At 43.4% G+C, this 19,664-nt stretch overlaps 1 protein-coding gene and 2 long non-coding RNA genes across 4 annotated transcripts; 2 read left to right on the forward strand and 1 right to left on the reverse strand.

The window, feature by feature from the left end:
• Positions 1 to 844: 844 nt before the first annotated feature.
• Positions 845 to 4,856, reverse strand: LOC144383362 (uncharacterized). The gene is made up of 2 exons (XR_013450726.1): positions 3,364 to 4,856; positions 845 to 3,266 (listed from the first exon to the last, which is right to left on the reverse strand). It is a non-coding gene; the product is annotated as an uncharacterized LOC144383362 (long non-coding RNA).
• A 326-nt stretch (positions 4,857 to 5,182) lies between these two features.
• Positions 5,183 to 13,032, forward strand: LOC144383361 (perforin-1-like). 2 transcript variants are annotated; one of them, XM_078080531.1, is made up of 3 exons: positions 5,183 to 5,468; positions 10,956 to 11,491; positions 11,645 to 13,032. In XM_078080531.1, exons 2-3 carry the CDS (start codon positions 10,956 to 10,958, stop codon positions 12,849 to 12,851), a joined length of 1,743 nt encoding a protein of 580 aa, XP_077936657.1. In that variant the 5' UTR covers positions 5,183 to 5,468; the 3' UTR covers positions 12,852 to 13,032. The 2 variants fall into 2 exon arrangements, with proteins under 2 accessions (XP_077936657.1, XP_077936656.1); XM_078080530.1 differs by lacking the exon at positions 5,183 to 5,468 and adding an exon at positions 10,800 to 10,863.
• Positions 13,033 to 13,476: 444 nt separating this feature from the next.
• Positions 13,477 to 15,666, forward strand: LOC144383363 (uncharacterized). Its single transcript, XR_013450727.1, has 3 exons — positions 13,477 to 13,897; positions 14,129 to 14,269; positions 15,067 to 15,666. It is a non-coding gene; the product is annotated as an uncharacterized LOC144383363 (long non-coding RNA).
• Positions 15,667 to 19,664: the final 3,998 nt, after the last annotated feature.

Below are 19,664 nucleotides of genomic sequence, written 5' to 3' on the forward strand. Positions count from 1 at the left end.
TAGTCCTGAACATATTACTCTAAACTATATGGCCATTTTAGCTCATATATAGTTAACCAGACCGAGAAGACCAAAAGTCAAAGTAACTTCCTTCACTGTATAGACTGCATCCCCTGTAGCTACCTCCAAGTAGAAATTACATTATGTTCATTGGTTTAATATGGAAGACCCCTGTGATATTTGTTGGAATGCATTAAGCATTCCAAGTATTGTTCTTCTATTCTTTATTCCGCCATCATCTTCTATTTCTTCCGTCGCACCTTTCAACTCCTTCACACTTTCAGCTATTAAGTGTGGGAATCTCTTGGCACCTCACGATTCGATTCCGATTCAGAGGTCAACGATTTGATTCTAAACTGATAAAACGATTATCGATGCATCTCGATTTTCAAAATTTTCTCAAATCTGAGTTTGCTACTCCGATGTTGCTAATCACTTCCTACTTTATTTGATAATTAAAGAAAATCAACAGCTTAATTACCTTCTCTATAAGACAAAAAAAAATCTGTCACAAATATGATTTTCTATCAACAATGCAAGAACCAATGCAGCTTGCATTTCAACACAATATGGAAGTAGCCTATGTAAAAAAGCTAAAAAAAATAAACAGATTCATTTTTCTTTTAAATGAAGAAAAAGCTGCTCTTAGTCTCGGACCGGTCCGTATTTGTAAAATACTGGAAAAAAGTCCAAATCTGTGAATATCTTGCCAACTTTCAATACGGATCGACTTTTTGGAAAATCGAAATAATGAGGTAAGATATTGTTGTGGAATATTTCAATAAAAGCTCGGTAGAAGAGAATGATTTGTCTGATAAAACCGTCAAAGAGTCTTGATGAATGATCAAAGTTGCAAAAAGTCCATTTATTGCTTGCAAGCAGGAGGTCAAATACACAGGCACGTATCACGGTGCTCTGTGGAAATGGCGTCTCTGAGCACTAAAGACGCTGAGTTTTTATACACATGTGAAGAACATTCTCCGTGCCAGCTACGAGAAGCTGCAAAGCAGGTTGAGATAAGAACCCAGGTGAAGCTGAGGGTAGCACACACACACAAGATCCTCCTCAATGGCCGCTGCAAATCATTATTAATTGACATGAAAGTAAAACTTGGATCCAGAACTTTCGTACAGAATAAGATATCAACCAAGGCCATGAAGAGGAATCCTTTGTTTTGAAGCTTCTATGAGATTGAGTCAACCGTCCTCCCTTCTCAGGGCACAGCTGCAAACTAACATTTTGTATCATGCTGCTCTTTGCACATCAGGGTCAAATACAGGACACTTGAGACACGGCTTTAGCACAAAACAATGTTATAACATATTTTTACCATTACATTCCACTCTTTTGATTATTCTTTAATCACACATAATATTGCAAAAAAATATGTTTTTGTGAGACCATGTCTCGTGTTTAGCAAGCAAATGTAAACCACTCTTTAGATAGCTGATTACAAAATCACAAAAAGATACTTAGATAATGAAACTGAAGCAAGCAATAATATGAATAAAACCGTAGTGACACAAACGACTACTGTGTCTATGTGGAGGGGTCCTGGCCGTGTTCTTCTTCTTGTGTTGGTCCGCAGGTACACGTTGGGATGTGGAGTCTGCCAACCTTCTTTCTTGTGAGGCATCCGCGTTGTAGACAGTCAACACAGATCACAATGCACTGTGTGTCTGTCGGTCAACTGCCCGTCCGTGGTCACTGGATCGGTGGTGTCGGTTGATTGACACTTGTTGTGGGGGTAGGGTCGCCTGAGCCCACTGATGGTACTGGAACCTTCTTGCAATGGGACGCGTGGACCCAAGTTGCCCTCTCATCTACTTTGACAGCTGTTTGGGTGACAAGGAGGATCTGGAATGGTCCCTGCCAGCGTTGTGCTTTCCAGTTTTTTTCTCCTGAAGTCTTTCACCACCAAAAAGTCACCAGGTTTCAGCTTGTGGAGTGGGCCTTCAGCTGGTTTTGGAAGGGCGGCTGCAACCTGTTGTATGTTAGACAGAGCAGAAGACAGTTGTGCACAATATTTTAACATTTCATGTTCGCATAATGTGGTTGAAGGGAGTGGTGCCGTCAGTGCCTCGGTTCCTACGTGAGGAGGAAAACCAAACAATATCTCAAAGGGACTCAGGTTGCTTCGTGTTCATTTTCTCATGCGCATCAACACTAGAGGCAGGGCTTTTGTCCAGGGCAGACCTGTGTCTGCACAGCATTTTGCCAATTTGGTTTTGAGTGTGCCATTTTCTTGTTCCACAGCCCCGCCACTGGCTGGATGGTATGCGCAGTGTGGTTTTAAATCAATACCCAGGTATGCGCTTAATTCTGTAATGGCCTGGTTGACAAAATGAGAACCATTGTCACTTAATTTAGAAGGAATGCCCCATCGAGGGATGATTTCAGAAATTAGGGCCTTGGCTACTGTTGTAGCGGTTTGTTTGCTTGATGGAAAAACCTCCACCCACTTGGAAAACATGTCCACCATCACTTGACAGTGTTTCTTACCTTGTGATGGAGACAACTCCACAAAATCCATCATAATGTGCTCAAATGGGCGGGTTGGTGGTGGGTGTGCAGCCTGGCTGGACACGCCCACGGGCCTGCCTACGTTGTGAGTAGAACAGGTGACACATGCAGAACAGAATTTTTGTGCATATGCTGTCAACCCTTTTGTAAACCACGTCTCATTAAGTGCACATAACATTCCCCCTTTTGACACATGGTCTAACCCATGAGTCAACTTAGCATAATGAGCAAAATAGTGTTTAGGTAAACACCGCTTGCCCTCGGGTCCAGTCCAGATACCGTTGGTGTAAACACAGCCAGATGTGGACCAAAGCAGTCTTTCATCAGGGGTAGAGAGTGACTGCATCGCTGTGAGAGAGGAGGGAACTGACTCCTCAGAGCACACTAGAGCACAGGTAGTGGGAAGCGGAAGCAGAGCAGCAGCTTTTGCAGCAGAGTCTGCTCGAGCATCATATATACATCCTCCGTATTGGACGTGTGTGTTGCACATTTACAGACAGCAATAGCTGTGGGTAGCAAGATGGATTCCAACAGTTCAGCAATGAGAGTGTGGTGTAGGATGGGCTTACCGTCCGATTTAAGGAAGTTCCTGTGTTTCCACAGCACCACAAAATCATGTACTACACCAAACGCAAAGCGAGAGTCAGTGTGAACTGTGACTGTTTTACCCGTAGCCAGTTTACAGGCCTCGGTCAGAGCGATGAGCTCGGCTGCCTGGGCTGACAGGTGACATGGCAGAGGACCTGAACACAGCACACCAGAGTCAGAAACAACAGCAAAGCCAACACGATTTTCACCAGACTGAGGATCGCGGGAGGCGGATCCATCCACATACATTACCATGTCGCTGTTAGTTAGTGGAGCGTCCACTAGGTCAGGGCGAGGAGTGCACTGAGCTTGGAGCTCAGCCAAACAGTTGTGGTCCTCCCATCCCCAGGAATAGGAAGTAATGATGCAGGGTTAAGGTTAGTACAACGTTTATAGTGACATTCGGCATGTCCAGGAGACACGTGTGGTAACGCAAATAGCGAGCCGCACAGAGGTGAGATGATTTCTGTTCGAGGAGAATCAAAGAAACCGCGTGCGGAACGAGCAGAGTGAGTGGTGCGTAACCCACTATGCCACGTGAGGCAGTGAGCGCCTTTTCAGCCGCGGCCACAGCGCGCAAACATTGTGGCAGTCCTGCAGCGACAGGGTCGAGTTTAGCGGAGAAATACGCAACCGGTGTTACACCCCTACTGGTTTTTCCACCTACTGGTTTCCCTACGCGTGCGTGTTTGTGTTCACTCCACAGCTGCAGATGTGTCCGCCTCAGTTCCCTGATTCGTCACACATTCACAAACATATTGCTGAAAATCTACAAAACGCATCACAAATCCATTGCAGCTTTTACGATTGTATAAGTGAGCACCACATCACAGCCACGTATGAAAACATTTACATGAAAAAATATATTAAAGGAAAGATCGGCACAACCTGGATTCAAACCCGGGGGATCAAAACATCAAAATATCATCCTGGTGGCTGCTCTTAGCAGTGCGCCACGAAGACACACAGCAATTATCTGATCCTCAGTATAATTTATTCATTTCGTTGACGTAGATCAGCATGGAGGGAACCTTTTGGTGTCGTGGATTTAAAACAACTGGTTACCTTGGTCGTGTCTTGGAACACTTCAGGACATGTGCAACGCTACTTCTTCACGAGGCTGCAGCCTTGCAGCTACACATTTTGATAAAGAAAGGATATTGTTTTCTTACGGCCATCGCGTGACGTAAACCACAGACACGAACAAAACAAAGGTTAGAAAATATATTAAAAGATCGAACCGACCAGGTTGCGAACCCATGCAGCAAAATGTTAAAAAATAATTTTATTCCCCAGACTATAACAACCACTTGATCAGTCATCCGTCTCCGTTATGTTCAACTCTTACTCTTACTTTATAATGGGAATTTCAACTTCTTACCCGAGTTTGTAGAAATTAATTATTTTTCGCTGGATACACGTGACGTCAATCAGGACTCCTCTGGTTTCCGCCGGTCCTTTCTCTCTTGTCTAAGGAGGTATGAGGCAGGATCATCAGTTGGTGATCCTGGAAAAGGCCTTTTTCCCCGGACGGTCCCCTGGAGCCTGACGGACGGTCAGTGAATCCTGTTCGTGACGCCAAATTGTTGTGGAATATTTCAATAAAAGCTTGGTAGAAGAGAATGATTTGTCTGATAAAACCGAGTCTTGATGAATGATCAAAGTTGCAAAAAGTCCATTTATTGCTTGCAAGCAGGAGGTCAAATACACAGGCACGTATCACGGTGCTCTGTGGAAATGGCGTCTCCGAGCACTAAAGACGCTGAGTTTTTATACACATGTGAAGAACATTCTCCGTGTCAGTTACGAGAAGCTGCAAAGCAGGTTGAGATAAGAACCCAGGTGAAGCTGAGGGTAGCACACACACACACACACAAGATCCTCCTCAATGGCCGGTGCAAATCATTATTACTTGACATGAAAGTAAAACTTGGATCCAGAACTTTCGTACAGAATAAGATATCAACCAAGGCCATGAAGAGGAATCCTTTTTTTTGAAGCTTCTATGAGATCGAGTCAACCGTCCTCCCTTCTCAGGGCACAGCTGCAAACTAACATTTTGTATCATGCTGCTCTTTGCACATCAGGGTCAAATACAGGACACTTGAGACACGGCTTTAGCACAAAACAATGTTATAAATATTAACATATTTCTCAAAAAATCCAGAAGGTACACGTTTTGTAAACTGCGAGAGGAGCCATCCATGCGTTCGGTAGAGTCTTGGGTCTCGCAAAAACGTTTTATTTTTTAGATAGCTGTTATAGTTGTGCGCTAAAGGACACTTGTTTGAGGTGTGGATTCTGTGTAACTCGCTGTCCTGTCTCTGCTCTGTTCAGCAGCTCGTTAATGAACCCAGGTACGTATTGCTCTTTCAATTACTACTACAACCACTACGAATATTACTCGTACTTCTAGTAGTACAACTCATACTTCTACTACCATACTACTAGTATTTCTACTGCTATTAATACTACAACTACTAAAAGTGTTATTACAAATACTACTATGGCTAATAGTATTAGTATTCCAGCTGTTTCAATTATACTATACTTTATAACTAATACTACTACTAATATTACTACAAACAATTTTGAACCTCTTTTTAGTCATCTCAGCTTTTGTTATTTCTGTACTTTTTAAAATTCATGTAAGCTCCTGCAACTTCTGTATTTTTTAGAAAATCTATTGAAATTCAGCTTCCCCACTTCCTGTATTTTCAGCAGTTCTTTAAAATATTTTCAGCTTTTCTTATGCCTCTTAACAGCAATGTTTTAATATTAATTTCTGTATTTTTTGCAATATTTCACATTTATTTCAGCTGTTTTCATTTCTGCTTTTTCAGCAAATCTATTGAAATTCCATGCAGCTTCTCCCATATCTGTATTTTCAGCAATTTCAAATTAATTTCAGCTTTTCTAATATCTGTAATTTCAGCAAATGTATTCAAATTCCCTTCAACTTTCTGTATTTTCATCTATTTTAAAAAGTTAATTTCAGCTTTCAGCTTTTTGCATTCCAACGCATTTTCAGCAGGAAATGCATTTTCTAGTTATTATTATTATTATTCGGGCGAACTGCCTGAGCGGGAAAGGGGGTAGATCGGCATGAGTTGGATTAAAAAGTTGAATGAAAAAGTAACTAGCGAGCTGAACCGGACCCCTGCGTTAAAAACTTTCTGACCACGGCGTTACTCCAGGCAGCAGCGCCCGTTTCAAAAGCACTGTGTTCCCCCCCCCCGTCGACCGGACCATCAGTGCAGACCATCTTTGATTTTGAGTTTCTGCGTTTTGCCGCCTTGGCTTTTGAAGTCTTGGCTAATAGTCTATTTTTGTTTTTTGAATCTCTGCGTTTGAGTCCTGCCTTCCCCGCTTCCCTGACACATTATATGCTTTTACCCATTGCACTACTCCCCTACAGTGCAGGGGGGGATAAATTATCTTTAAACTATCATATATAATTTCATATTTATCAATATCTCATATTTGATAAGCAAAAGTTAGATGAAGATTAACAGGTGAATTATTCATGATAATGTGTCGCACATGACAATTTTATTGATTAGCAGGGATAAAACAACAAGCCAGCTGTATATAAACTAATTAAATGTAGCTCCAACTCCAAGAGGTTTATGATAAAATCAGTAGATGCGCAGAGCCACACAACTCAAACAACTATTATGAGGAGAAATCTAACAAAAGCAGCCAAACATTTGCTGTAATTCTCTTTTTTTCAGGCTGCTGTTGTTTAGTCGTCATTGCTGAGATGTTCAAGGTCTAATAATAAAGTTTAATATACTCAGTTGTCGCTTGTGTGTTGAGTGCTACGTAAACCCCCCAAAAATTCTATTTACAGACTGTACTTCCTCATTCCAGTTAAATTACTGCAACACGACGAGAAAAGGTGTCAAATATTGTCTTCTAAGTAAGGTTATAAGTCTTTGATTATTCCTACATAAAGCAGTCCACAAATGTTGTTAAACAATAGTTTGTGATCATTTCACACATCAGCCATTGTATAGTTTGAGATTCCTTTATGCGTTTTCGGGTGAGATGCATCTGCAAACTTGCAGCCTTGACAGAGAGCACGGAGTCGTTGAGTGACACAGGAAGTGTTGTATTCTTCTCTCGAGATGAACGACTTCTCTCGTTCTGGGAAATGTATTTGTCAGATCACAGGTCAAGTATCAGCGGTGCGTTTGCAAAGGCAGGAGCAGTTCAGGCAGCACACAGGCCAGAAGAACAACCAACTAACATCAGCACGAACATCATGTTTTATAACCCTATAAGACAGAGAAGGAAAGATTTCTATTGGCCCTATACTGGCGTAGAGGAGGACCTTCCACCTCCCGCATCTAAAGATCCGGTCACATCCAATGTCCAGACTCCTGACTTAACGTAAACATCAGCGTACAGAGTGCGTATGTTGAATAGTGTTAGTGTGTCTCTAAACCTCCCTTTGGCTGGTAAATCTGCTAGTTGACCCGCAGACCTTAAATTCCTCAGCCAGGACAGAAACTGACTCCCCATCTTGTCAGACTCGTGTCTGCCTGCTTGGCACATCCTGCTTGCCCCCTTACCTAACTCTTAAATCAAGACAAGACAGCGAACCCCCAACTAAGCCCATGAAAAAAACTTTTGATTAACAAGAGTCAGTCAGGGACCCGGGCTCTGTTTATGAGCCCGACTGCCGATGGGCAGAGAAACTGTTTGTGTGGCGGGAGGTCTTGGTCCTGATGGACCTCAGCCTCCTGCCAGATGGAAGGGGCACAAACAGTTTTTGTGCGGGGTGAGAGGGGTCGGCTTCAATCTTTTCAGCCCACTTTAGGCTCCTGGAAGCAAACAAGTTCTGCAGGGACGGCAGATTGCAGCCGATCACCCTCTCTGCAGAGCGGATGACACGCTGCAGCCTCCCCTTGGCTGTGGCTGCAGCGTACCAGACAGTGCCTTCAGTACCAGAAGGCCTTCTGCCTTCAGCTCCCACCTGAGGTTCTGGGTGATGATGGAGCATAGAAAATGGAAGGAATCCACAGCGGTGATGGGGGTGTCACAAAGGGTGGTGGGGGAAGGTGGAACTGCGTTCTTCCTGAAATCCACAACCATCTCAGTTGTCTTCAGAGCGTTGAGCTCTAGGTTGTTTTGGCTGAACCACATAACCAGATGGTCAGATTCCCACCTGTAGGCGGACTCATCCCCACCAGAAATCAGTCCAATGTGGGTGGTGTCATCCGCAAACTTCAGGAGCTTCACGGACTGGTGACTGGAGGTGCAGCTGTGGAGGTGCTTCACTCTACAAACTCATCCACTGTACTCCTACTCACATCCATCTTTTCACACCCAACCACTGCAGCGTCATCAGTGAACCTCTGCAGATTGCATGACGAGTTGTACAGAGTTAACTAGAAGTCAGTCGTGTACACGGTGAATGGGAAGGGAGACTGAACTGTGGAGCTCCAGTATGACCGACCACCGTATTAGAGAGCACACTGTCAGACAGACTGTGGTCTGTATGTCTAGTATCAGTGATCCAGGAGACGGTGGATGCAGCTTCTCACTGTGCATCAGTGGTTGGATGGTGTTGAATGCACTTGAGAGATCAAAGATCCACCATATCCGTCCACGTGCAACGGAGCAGATATGTGGGAGAGTATGACGCCTTCCGCACCCAGGAGATGTGAGGTTAATAGGTCGATAGTCATTGAGGCCTGATGTAGTTGACTTCTCTGAAAGAGAAACCAAGCACGCTGTCTTCCACAGCACCGCAACTTCCTGCAGACACGTGTTGAATATGTGTTGCAGGTCTTCACACGGCTGGATGGCGCAGGACTTCAGGACTCTGAGGCTGATCCCGCCAAGTCCTGCAATCTTCGGACTAGTGGAATCCCTCTAGCCGCCTCCTCACTTGGCCAGTTGTCACAGAGATGCTGGGAAAGGGTGATCATGGCGTCAGAGGGAAGAGCCCTTCAAAGTTGAGGGCTGTGTGCCCATGAAGCTCACCGGGGAGGACAGATGGGGGGGACGCGAGGCATTAGAGGTGCTTGGCAAATGAGGTGGGTGGAGGACACACGTGAAGGCTGAGACCTGTTGAAAAGAGTCCAGAGTTTTATTGTTTTTTGTGGGGGAGTTAACATACCGCTGAAAACTTGGCAGGCTTTATCTAGTGCTCTCCATCCGACAGCACTGTTGCTATTTGTGGCACCTTTTAGCACTTTCCAACCAAAAGCCGGGATGAAGAAATAAATATGCTCTCAGTTGCGAGTTCTACACTCACACATCAGTGGATATAACTACTATTAACAGAAAGAGACTCCCCAAAGAAAAGCTAATCTCATTTTATTTATCCAAATAAGTAATAATTATAAAAAATAATTATTGATTCTTATGTTCCACACACAATCATCACTGATGGTGCTCTTTTCTTTTGATGTCCCAACTAAGCAAGAGGTCAAAAGGTCCAATTCCCCACACAAAATATATTCAAGTGTACATAGTTTGTAGTTACGAGTTAAACTTGCAAAGATATAAGTATGATTCTTTACACTAACTTGGTGGACTTCTCTGAATAGCTGCCACTATGGTTCCCCTTTCAGATTTCAAGCTTCTTTTACAGCTTCCACATTTCATTAAATGAGCGTGATCACTAAGGACATAGTGATAAATGTGTCAGATAAACAACACTGAACTAACACCAAATGTGTGACACGCGTTTCCTCTGTGATGGTGAAACATTAAAGAAGATCTACTTGTGTTCAACTAACAAATGTATCGTCTTTTGATGCTTTTTTGTAACAGGCAAAATATAAACCTAGAGATTTGTATAGATTTATAGTGTTAGTGTTTAAAGTGGGATTCATCTTCAAGCTTGCAGGGTTGTTTTGTGAAGTTTCTATCCGTGTCCGGGGATGTCCCCAGTATTTCAACAGCATGTTCAAGTGTTTAAACGTTACCATCTAATATAGGGTATATATATATCTATTGGGCTAATATACATCCTACACCCCCATGGATTTTTCAGGGGTTTAAGTACTTGTCATGCAGATTTTATAGGACTTTGGTAGTGATGCAGGCTTTGCACTAGACTGCTGTGATGAAGAGGTAAACACATTTTTAAGTTCCCACTGGACATACTGTATGCTCTAACTACCTGAAACGTGCTTGCAGAAACTTTCTCCCTTAGCTGTCTTTCTAAATGTGCAGTGTGTAAGATTGAGCAGTAATTTAAAAAAAAATCAAAGATACACATTATCTGCAGATTGTGAAGAAGTAACATGCAGATGTTACATAAAATAGTAAGCGGCCCACACAAAACCCCAGCTGGTGTGTCTCCAGAAAAGAGCTGCTGTATGCTGCACGGTCTAGGAATGTAGTCTCCAGGCAGTGAGGATACATTTAATAAAAGTACCTGTTTCTGCCACATTGGTTTTAATAAAACACATCATTAAAACAAACATTGACCATGCAGCCCTCAATTGAGTCACAATAAATGATGATGTTTAACGTTAACTAAAGGCCAATACCACAAATGAGAATACCCGGTAGCAGTTTTTCATTAGAGGTCAACTGAATCAACACTTTCAACCCTGCAACAACACCTGCAACCAAACACAGTACAGGAAACACATGCGGATGGTTAAAAAGAAAGAAGATATGTGTGAATCAAATGCGCATGTAATCATCGCTCCACCTCCACGTTGACACTATAAATGGGGTCAGATATCGTAGGCCATTGAACGGAGCTTGCTGTCAACAGTCCCGGTGAGACCCCTGAGTTTAGATTTGAGTTATCTAGCTCTGAAATCAACATTGATCAACTTATTCTGTGTTATTCTGATTTTTCCTCCACACAGATGGCAAGGCTGTGGCATGTCATGCTCCTGAGCTGGGCGTGGAACCCTCTCTGTCTGTCAGTCAGTGTGCGCTTCATTGGTTCTCCGCAACAGTGTGAAAAGGCTCGCTTTGTCCCGGGTTACAACCTGGGAGGAGAAGGCTTCGACATCGTCAAAATGGAGCGGAAAGGCGCCTATGTCATCGACACGGAAACATGGAATCTCGGCAACGGCACTTGCAGACTGTTTAACAACAACTTCATGAAAGGTGTGAGACAGAAGGTCCCAGCCGCCGTGGTGGACTGGAGAGTCCTCCCGAAGTGCAGTTTGAAGGTCTCCAGTCTGGTCTACAATTCAGCTGAAACTCTAGTTAATGACTCCACCTCAGCTGTGTCCAACGATTGGAAGGTCGACCTCACAATTCCTGTAGACCCTTCTGTTACTCTCGGCGTTGGATTAGGAGGTTCCCACTCCAAAGAGTCCACCTTTGCCATGCAAAAGTCAAAAGAAGACCGCTACACCTTTGTTCGCCATTCCGTCGACTGTACCTTGTATAAGTAAGTACATGGACAGATTTGTCTTTTTTGCCTCACGTATGCAGTTAACTGGTCAATTGACAGAAATTGTTTGTTTCATAGTCTGCTGGATAGACAGCAATTTTGCGAACAACGTTATCAGTTGCTGATTATTTTACTTCCTGTGCTCCACAGCTACAGAATGACATCAAATCCTCCACTGAGTCAAGACTTTAAATCTGCTGTGAACTCCCTCCCAGCCTATTCCAAAAAGACAATGTTAAAATATCGCAGTCTGATTGACACATATGGTACACATTTCATAACACAAGTGTCTCTAGGTGGGAAAATAAAAGCAATCACTTCTGTCAAGACCTGTCAGGCAAGCATGCAGGGACTGTCGTCCACAGACGTCGCTGACTGTTTGTCAGTCGAGGCCTCTGCTACCATTGTACAGTCTGCCAGCATGAAGGCAATGTTCAATCACTGTGAGTCAGAGAAGAAGAAGTTGGGCTCCAGTCAAAGCTTCAGCGGGACGTTTCGCGAGCGGAGTGCAGACGTCATCGGTGGAGACATAACCGGGGACATTCTCTTTAATGGCCAATCTAGCCCCTCTGTCTTTGGAGAATGGCAACGCTCACTGCAGTCCTTACCTGATGTGGTGAAATACAGCATAAAATCCCTGCACACCTTACTACCAATTGGTCATGCTGCCAGAGCTGGACTGAAACAGGAGGAGGAGAAGTACATCGTGGATAACGCAGTGTTAAAACAATGCTCAGAATCCTGTCAGATTGGTCACAGATCCAGCAAAAGGGATCCTTGTGCTTGTGTTTGCAACAGTAATTCAAATATCAAGCATAACTGCTGTCCTGCTGGGAAAGGTTTTGCGACATTGAAGGTCTTCAAGCTCTATGCAGAGGGGCTGCATGGTGATGAGTGGACTCAGACAGATGGTTCAGTGGAAGTGAGATATGGAGATCAGACTAAACGCACCGCCATCATTAGTAACAATGACTATCCTCGATGGTCCGAGACTTTTCAGTTTGGAAACATTCGCATCAACATGAAAAACAAACTTCAGTTCACTGTTTATGATGAGGACACCTACTGGAATAGTGATTCTTTAGGCAAGTGCTCATTTGGTTTGCATAAGGGGAAACATAGGGACTCTTGCATGTTTGATTACGGCACCTTCTTCTTTTCGTACGAAGTTGAGTGTGCACCAAGTCTCAGCGGTGACGAATGTCAGGACTACATACCATCCCCCATGAGTTCCTCTCTGGCCAAGGTCTTCCACACCAGAAACGGGGTCCTTCTCGGGACGGGGAAGTACGGGAAGCCAGTCGGTCCATCAGGTTCAGCAGTTGACATTAAGAGTGGCGAGAGGGCCACTCTTTGATTTGATTAGGATCCTGAAAGTAGTTAATAGTAGCTTTCACTCTGTTGCTCTATCTTTGTTTGCATTTGCAAAATGTACATTTAATCAAAAAATGCATGTGCAGATTGTGTTTTACAATCCATTTCTTCTGCTTCTTTCATTTAATTACAAAATCTACTAATAAAGCATCAACAAAGACAAACCTGGTGTCCATCTGTTTTAATCTTTAATGTTGATTTTGTGGTTTACATGTAACGTGGAAATGCATACTTATAAATGCAGAAGCTACGACGGAGTTCAAACTTTCCAGCTGAGTGATCATCATTTGCTGTCTACAGTAAATGACACTCACGGTCCAATTTGTATTTTGGGGATAGCTGTAATGGGCCGCAATTAAATAAAACCAATACACAACGATGTTTTACAAATATGTAAAACATCTTAAAACAACATATTTTCTCGCGATACCGACAGCGGTTGCCCTTGACAACGTCTTTGTTGTTTTAAGCGTCTCTTCTTTTTTTCACCGTGAGCACCTTATGAGCGTCGGACCAATCAAAACTCAGAAAAATAGGATGGTATATAAATGACGTCATGTCGGTTTAAAAAAATACAAGAAACCTAAGGTAAGGACGTCGCACATGCTGTTGGCGACATACTCGTTTCTAATTAACTGTATATGTACATTACTAGTTGGAGTTGTTTCTTATACTAGTGGTGTGTTATCGTTCTATCAGCGGGCTTTGAGGTCTATAACGTTACCAGGCAGACTCCGTGTGCGTGAGCCACATGGTGTTAGATAACCGGCTTGGCCTCAACTCAAGCAGCCAGTTAAATGCTAGCCTAGCTAGTTAACCGCCTAGCTAACGTTAGCTAACGCAGAGGAAGGGCGCGAAAACAATCGTTGGTACAAACGGTCACTTTTCTCAACGTTTATCATCTTTTAACAGGGTCTTTAAAATCCTATTGGAACCGATCGTCCTCTTCAACGGGCAGCAACGTCATCCAGCAACGACGACGGCGATGATCGTCTCGGCCAGTTCAAAAACAAAGCGAAAAGGGTCAATGTAAGTTCCTCCAGTAACAGTCGACCGTGTTCCATTAATCGTGGGCTCCGGGGACAGCTCATCGTGACAAATGGCTCATGATTTAATGTTGCTCGACTTCTTCTAGTGATGTGTCGTTCGTGAACGATTCGATGAACGTTCATTTTACTGAACGAAATTGAAAGAACCTCGTCGGTAAAATGGTCGGTAATATCTTACACCCCACGAACTTCCCATCACTAACTTCTTCAGGAGATGAGACGAAGACGAGCGGAAGTCAATGTGCAGTTACGGAAAGCAAAGAAGGATGATCACATCCTAAAGAAGAGAAACGTCCAGAGCCTCCTGGATGAGCCCACCTCTCCTCTCCAAGAGAAAGGTCCCAACGCACAGGTAGACAGCAGCCCACCTTTGTCTTAGCTCCCCATCCATGAGATGCAACAGCCTCCATGCCTAACGGTACCCTCAGAGAAGAAGTTAGTACTGTGGGTTCTCCATACTGTGAAGAGGCACAATTCATTTAAATCTAATGATGACATACGTGGCTGCTGCCATATTCCCCGATTCGCAATGCATTGTGTTGTTTAGTGTAATCCAAACTTATCTATGTTATGTTGGCTCTGTTCTGCATCACAAAGTAATTACTTTGATTGTTTACGTCTATATTGGCCAAACAGTGTTGGAAGGGTTATTGTCAGTTATTATACTGTCTCCTAATTTGAAAAAAAGTTTTGATTTCAATTGTAGGAGGCAATAAATTGCGTATTCCAAAGAAATTGTGACATTTTTGGGTCTTAAATTATATATGTTGAGGTCTTAAAAAGCATTAAATTTTACTTTTGAAATGGTGCAAAAATCCTGAATCGCTTCAAAGAACTAACCGACCAGTTTTTACATGATACCATATTGTGCAATGCTAACCATGACACTTTCTGACTAAAGATAGAAAAACATGATAACGTGAAGACATTTTTGGATGTGAGCTGCAAACAGACTGGTTTTAGATTTCCTGCAGCCATATGGCGGCACTTCGAAATACTTGTTTCTCTTGTTGGTTTTTGAGTTGAAAGTCAATTTGTTCCCAAACATGTTCAACAGGCAACCATCAGTCATAACTAACATTTAAACAAAGGCAAAAGTTCCTTTGCTGTTGTCAACTCCCCACTGTCTCTATTTGTCCTGGTGCACAGGATGCTCATCTCAAGAGAATCTTATCCAACGATTGACTGCATCATTGCTGCCAACCTTATCCCGAGGTTGGTCAGTTTTCTGGCTCTATCGGAGTTCCCCCCCATCCAATTTGAGGCCGCTTGGACCCTGAACAACATCGCCTCATGTACCTCAGCGCAGACCTGCCTCTACATATTCTGGTAGTTGGAGAACAACCTTTCCCCGCTCACATCTAGGTGATGGACCCAACTTCAGAGACCTTGTGATCAATCACGGTGGTCTCAATCCACTCCTGGCCTTGCTGGCTGTCCCCGACCTTAACATGGTCCCTGTGAGTTTCATTCAAAATGATTTAAAGAGGCTTTTTGAATTACATGGCGCTGTTGCCCTGCAAAGAACTCATTATCCACAGTCTGAAAAGAAAGCTGAGATGCAAGGCTGGACTTGTAGTTGAGAGACCCATGTGTCACAAGTAGCCACTTTAACAAGCTAATTTTGCACCAATTCAAAGTTAAATCATTGACAAACAATAGCCGATTGGTTCCCGAGGTGCATTCTGGTCGATGCAATCTGCCTCATTTGCTCTGCTCATGGCCGCTTTATCTGTTATCAAGCAAAACCCGGCTCAGACTATTTATCAATCGAATAGCAAAAAAACCCCACATATATACATACACATTACATACATACATATTATATATATGGAGTTTTTTTGCTATTTTATATTATACATACACACACACACACATTATATATATGTTACGGCCAGCTGGTTTTGACCGTACATAAAGAAAACAAGTACAAGGAGATTACTTTATACTTTTTTTAAACGATTCACTAATTATCTCTATAACTCCTCTATCCACAAGTGATCGCTTCAAAGTAGTCACCAGAGTTTCCTTCAGCCTCTTTTCTTGAGAAGTAAGATCGACACTGAAGCGTTCGGCAATTTGCACCAACTGCTCCTTTGTATAACTCTCAAGCAAAGCTTCTGATGGATACGCAAAGAAAGCTTCGAGCACCGAAGACATTTTGTTCGTATTTGTATACGCACAGTAACACAAACAAAACTACTCGTGAGACGCCGTTTACGCAAAATACAACTCCCATAAGCCACTGCTTCAAAAGAAGAACTACGTCACCGTATTCTTCATTCACAAAAAACTTCCGAAGACTTCCCACAAGTCAAAACTTGTGTAAAATAAACCGCGAAAATAAACCGCACTGTACACACGAACCCAATGATTTACCTTTATTTATTTTTGTAGAATGGTTTTACCGTTTATAGTACGAGAAAACTCCAGCCCCTAACTCAGAAAACACTAACTAATCCTACCTGGTCTTCAGAGATGTACCGGGCTCGAGGCGACATTAAACGCTGAGCTCCGCGACAATCAGTCAAACTGAGAGAGTAAAAGATTGGTATGAGTTGGGTAACTAAACAAAGGCAGGCCAAAGTGACTTCTCCAGAGGCAGTCGCTCCCCTGGAGGAAGGGCTGTGGAGAGGGGGAGTCCAGGGTTTTATCCTCTCCACAATTAAGAGGCAATCAGGGAACAGGGGTGTGCAATCTCCCACGTTCTCCCTACTAGACACCGCCACCAGCAGGCGAGCAGATGAAGGGCGGGGTTGTAACAATATATATATATATATATATATATATATATATATATATATATATATATATATATATATCCTGTATATATAACTATACAAAAGAAAAACAGGGTAAAATCTACTTCTATTCCACTTGCAGGTGATTCATGTAAATATGTACAGCTATACGCTGACTTTCTTTACATGTGCACACCAATTATCAGAATATTTTTTGAATGAGATAGTATGTGCTGGTTAACTATTTATACAAAGTAATCGTGTACTGCGAAATTATGATATCTGATTCTCTGCAAAGAGCATATTGAATTATCACCCGGCCCCATTTGGCAATCGTTCTGTTCACAGTCGTTTCATAAACGTATTCCCAGTATCTGTTAACCTGACAACTATCACAGTTATGAAACCATGATGTTGTCAAATAACACTGTTCCTAATGCACCTTCCTAGTCTTGCGTCGCCTGGACGCTGTCCAACTTGTGTCAGAACAAGAACCCGGGTCCTCCTCTGACGGCGGTGCAGCAGCTGCTTCCGGCCCTGGTGCGCCTCCTGCAACACAACGACCGGGAGATTCTGGAGAACATCTGCTGGGCCGTGTCCGACCTGACTGACTCGTCCAATGAGAGGATCGGGTTGGTGGTGCAAGCCGGCCTGGTGCCCCTCCTGGTACCGCTGCTCGCCTGTGGGGAGCTCTCCATCGTGGTATGTGTGTTGTCCCACAGAAGAAGCTGCTCCGTTAAAAGTCAGATTCTGAATTCATGGCGGCGTTTGGCAAAGGTGACATAGTTAGGATCCAGCTCATTTTACGGTCACATATACCATCGCTCTTCAAGTTGGTCACAGGCCACAGAAACCCCCTTTTATGTGTATATTTTACCTTTACCTTGAAGCTGAAGAAAACAACTTTCTGTATGTCATATTTTTTTCAAACTTCAAGCATTTTTTTCTGTGGTGTGTTTGCTGAGTTTAGGACTGATTTTGGGGTACATGTGCACCATTAAGTGAAAATCAAGTTAAGTCTGCTTTTGCATGCACTTGGTTCAGATTTATTATTTGAATCGTGACATTAACACTGTGATATTCTGGAAACATTGGAGCAAATGTCTTTTTTTTGTACTTTTGTTTTGTTGCGTTTTTATTTTTATATGGACTTGTGTGTCTGGAAATAGTTGAACATTCCTCCTATGTATCGTTCTGAAATCGTGAACACTACAGATAATTGACTTGCTCTCTCTGCCCTCCCGGACTCCGGTCCTGCACTCACTTGGGAACATTGTGACTGGGACAGACGAGCAGACGCAGTGTGTACTGAATGCAGGCGCTCTGGCGATGTTCCCCAGCCTGCTGCGTCACCAGAAGCCAATATCCAGAAGGAAGCAGTCTGGACAGTGTCCAATATCACTGCTGGCAAAGACACCCAGATCCAAGAGGTTATCAATGCTGGCCTGATGCCAATCCTTGTGGACATCCTACATCAGGTCAGTAGACAAGGTCGCAATATGCCAAAGCTGATTATGTACCAATTCTATTTCCCTCAAAAGGTAGTAAGTGAAATAGACTTAAAGGACCCATCGTATGCCCATTTTTCCACAAGTTGATATGGTTCCTTGGGGTCTCAATGAAATGTTTCTAACATATTTTGGTCAAAATACCACAAGAATCATTTCAAACCGCACCCTTTTTACCCTGTCAAAACACCTCCCCACAGATTGACCTGTTTTGAGTGCCTGTTCCTTTAAATGCTAATGAGTCAGCTCCCCCCTCTCCTCCCCCCTCCACGAGATTCGCTCCCCTAGCTGCTGCCTGCCCAGTGGTGGTGGGGGGCGGTCCAAGGCCACTCCCTACATGGACGTGCTTTAAAATCTACGTAGACGTTGGTGGTGATCCCAATGGACACACTCAAGCATATTGTTTCTGACACCACAACACAACACAACACCACACCACAACAAGCCGCGTGAGTTGTTTTTTTCCAGCGTTTTAGTGTTAGGAGACAGCGCAGATACCCAAATGAACGTATAGAAGCACAAAAAAAGTGGAATTTTCATAATATGCCCCCAGTCCCCAATACAACTGAATAACGACACAGTACGGCACTTTTTAACTCTTAACTAGTTATCTTTGAGTCTCAGTCACCCCGAGTAAAACAAACAAAAATAACTAGTTCATATAATTCCAGGTAAGAATAAAGAAACTGGACTAACTAGCAATCTAGATAGGCCAACAACAGCAGATGCAAATGCTCTCCTGTTACTTGCTTGTTCTCATAGTTCACGTGTGGAAAGCCACAGTGCAGCCGGTTACATCATTACACGTACTACAAATTCTATGACTAGACATTCACTTCTACTTAAAACCCCAACAGGCTCCAACTTCTGAGTTAAAAATAAGATTTGACCTGAGTAGCACAGCCCCTCGTCTTCCCCCCAACCTGCTGTGGATTATGCATGTTTTTTATTTTACTCCTGTAGTATATCTTCAGTGTCTCTACTAGTTAAACAAGACTACAATACTCAGAAGAAGGCTGTGTGGGCTGTCACCAACTACACCAGTGGTGGGACAGTGGAGCAAGTGGCCTTCCTGGTCCAGTGCGAGGTGCTGGCGCCTCTGCTCAACCTGCTGAAAGCCAAAGACAGCAAAATCCTCTTGCTCATCCTGGATGCCATCTGCAATATTCTACAGCAGGGGTCGGGAACCTATGGCTCGCGAGCCAGATGTGGCTCTTTTGATGATTGCATATGGCTCGCAGATAAAACAAAATATTCTCACTTGTTTTAATCCATCCATCGATTTTTCACTGCGACGAGTATCGTACATTTCAGGACGAATGGACCGAAGAATTCGCCTTTGTGGAGAGAGCGGGTTCTGCGGTGTGTCTAATTTGCAATGACAAAATTACATTGTTGAAACGGTCGAATGTAAAGCGGCACTTCGACACGCGCCACGCTACCTTTGCATCAAAATACCCTGCAGGAGACAGCAGAAAGAAAGCGTGCCAAGAGCTTC

The sequence above is a fragment of the Gasterosteus aculeatus genome, chromosome 9 (assembly GCF_964276395.1).
Source record: "Gasterosteus aculeatus chromosome 9, fGasAcu3.hap1.1, whole genome shotgun sequence".
In the NCBI taxonomy this organism is placed as follows: Eukaryota; Metazoa; Chordata; class Actinopteri; order Perciformes; family Gasterosteidae; genus Gasterosteus; species Gasterosteus aculeatus.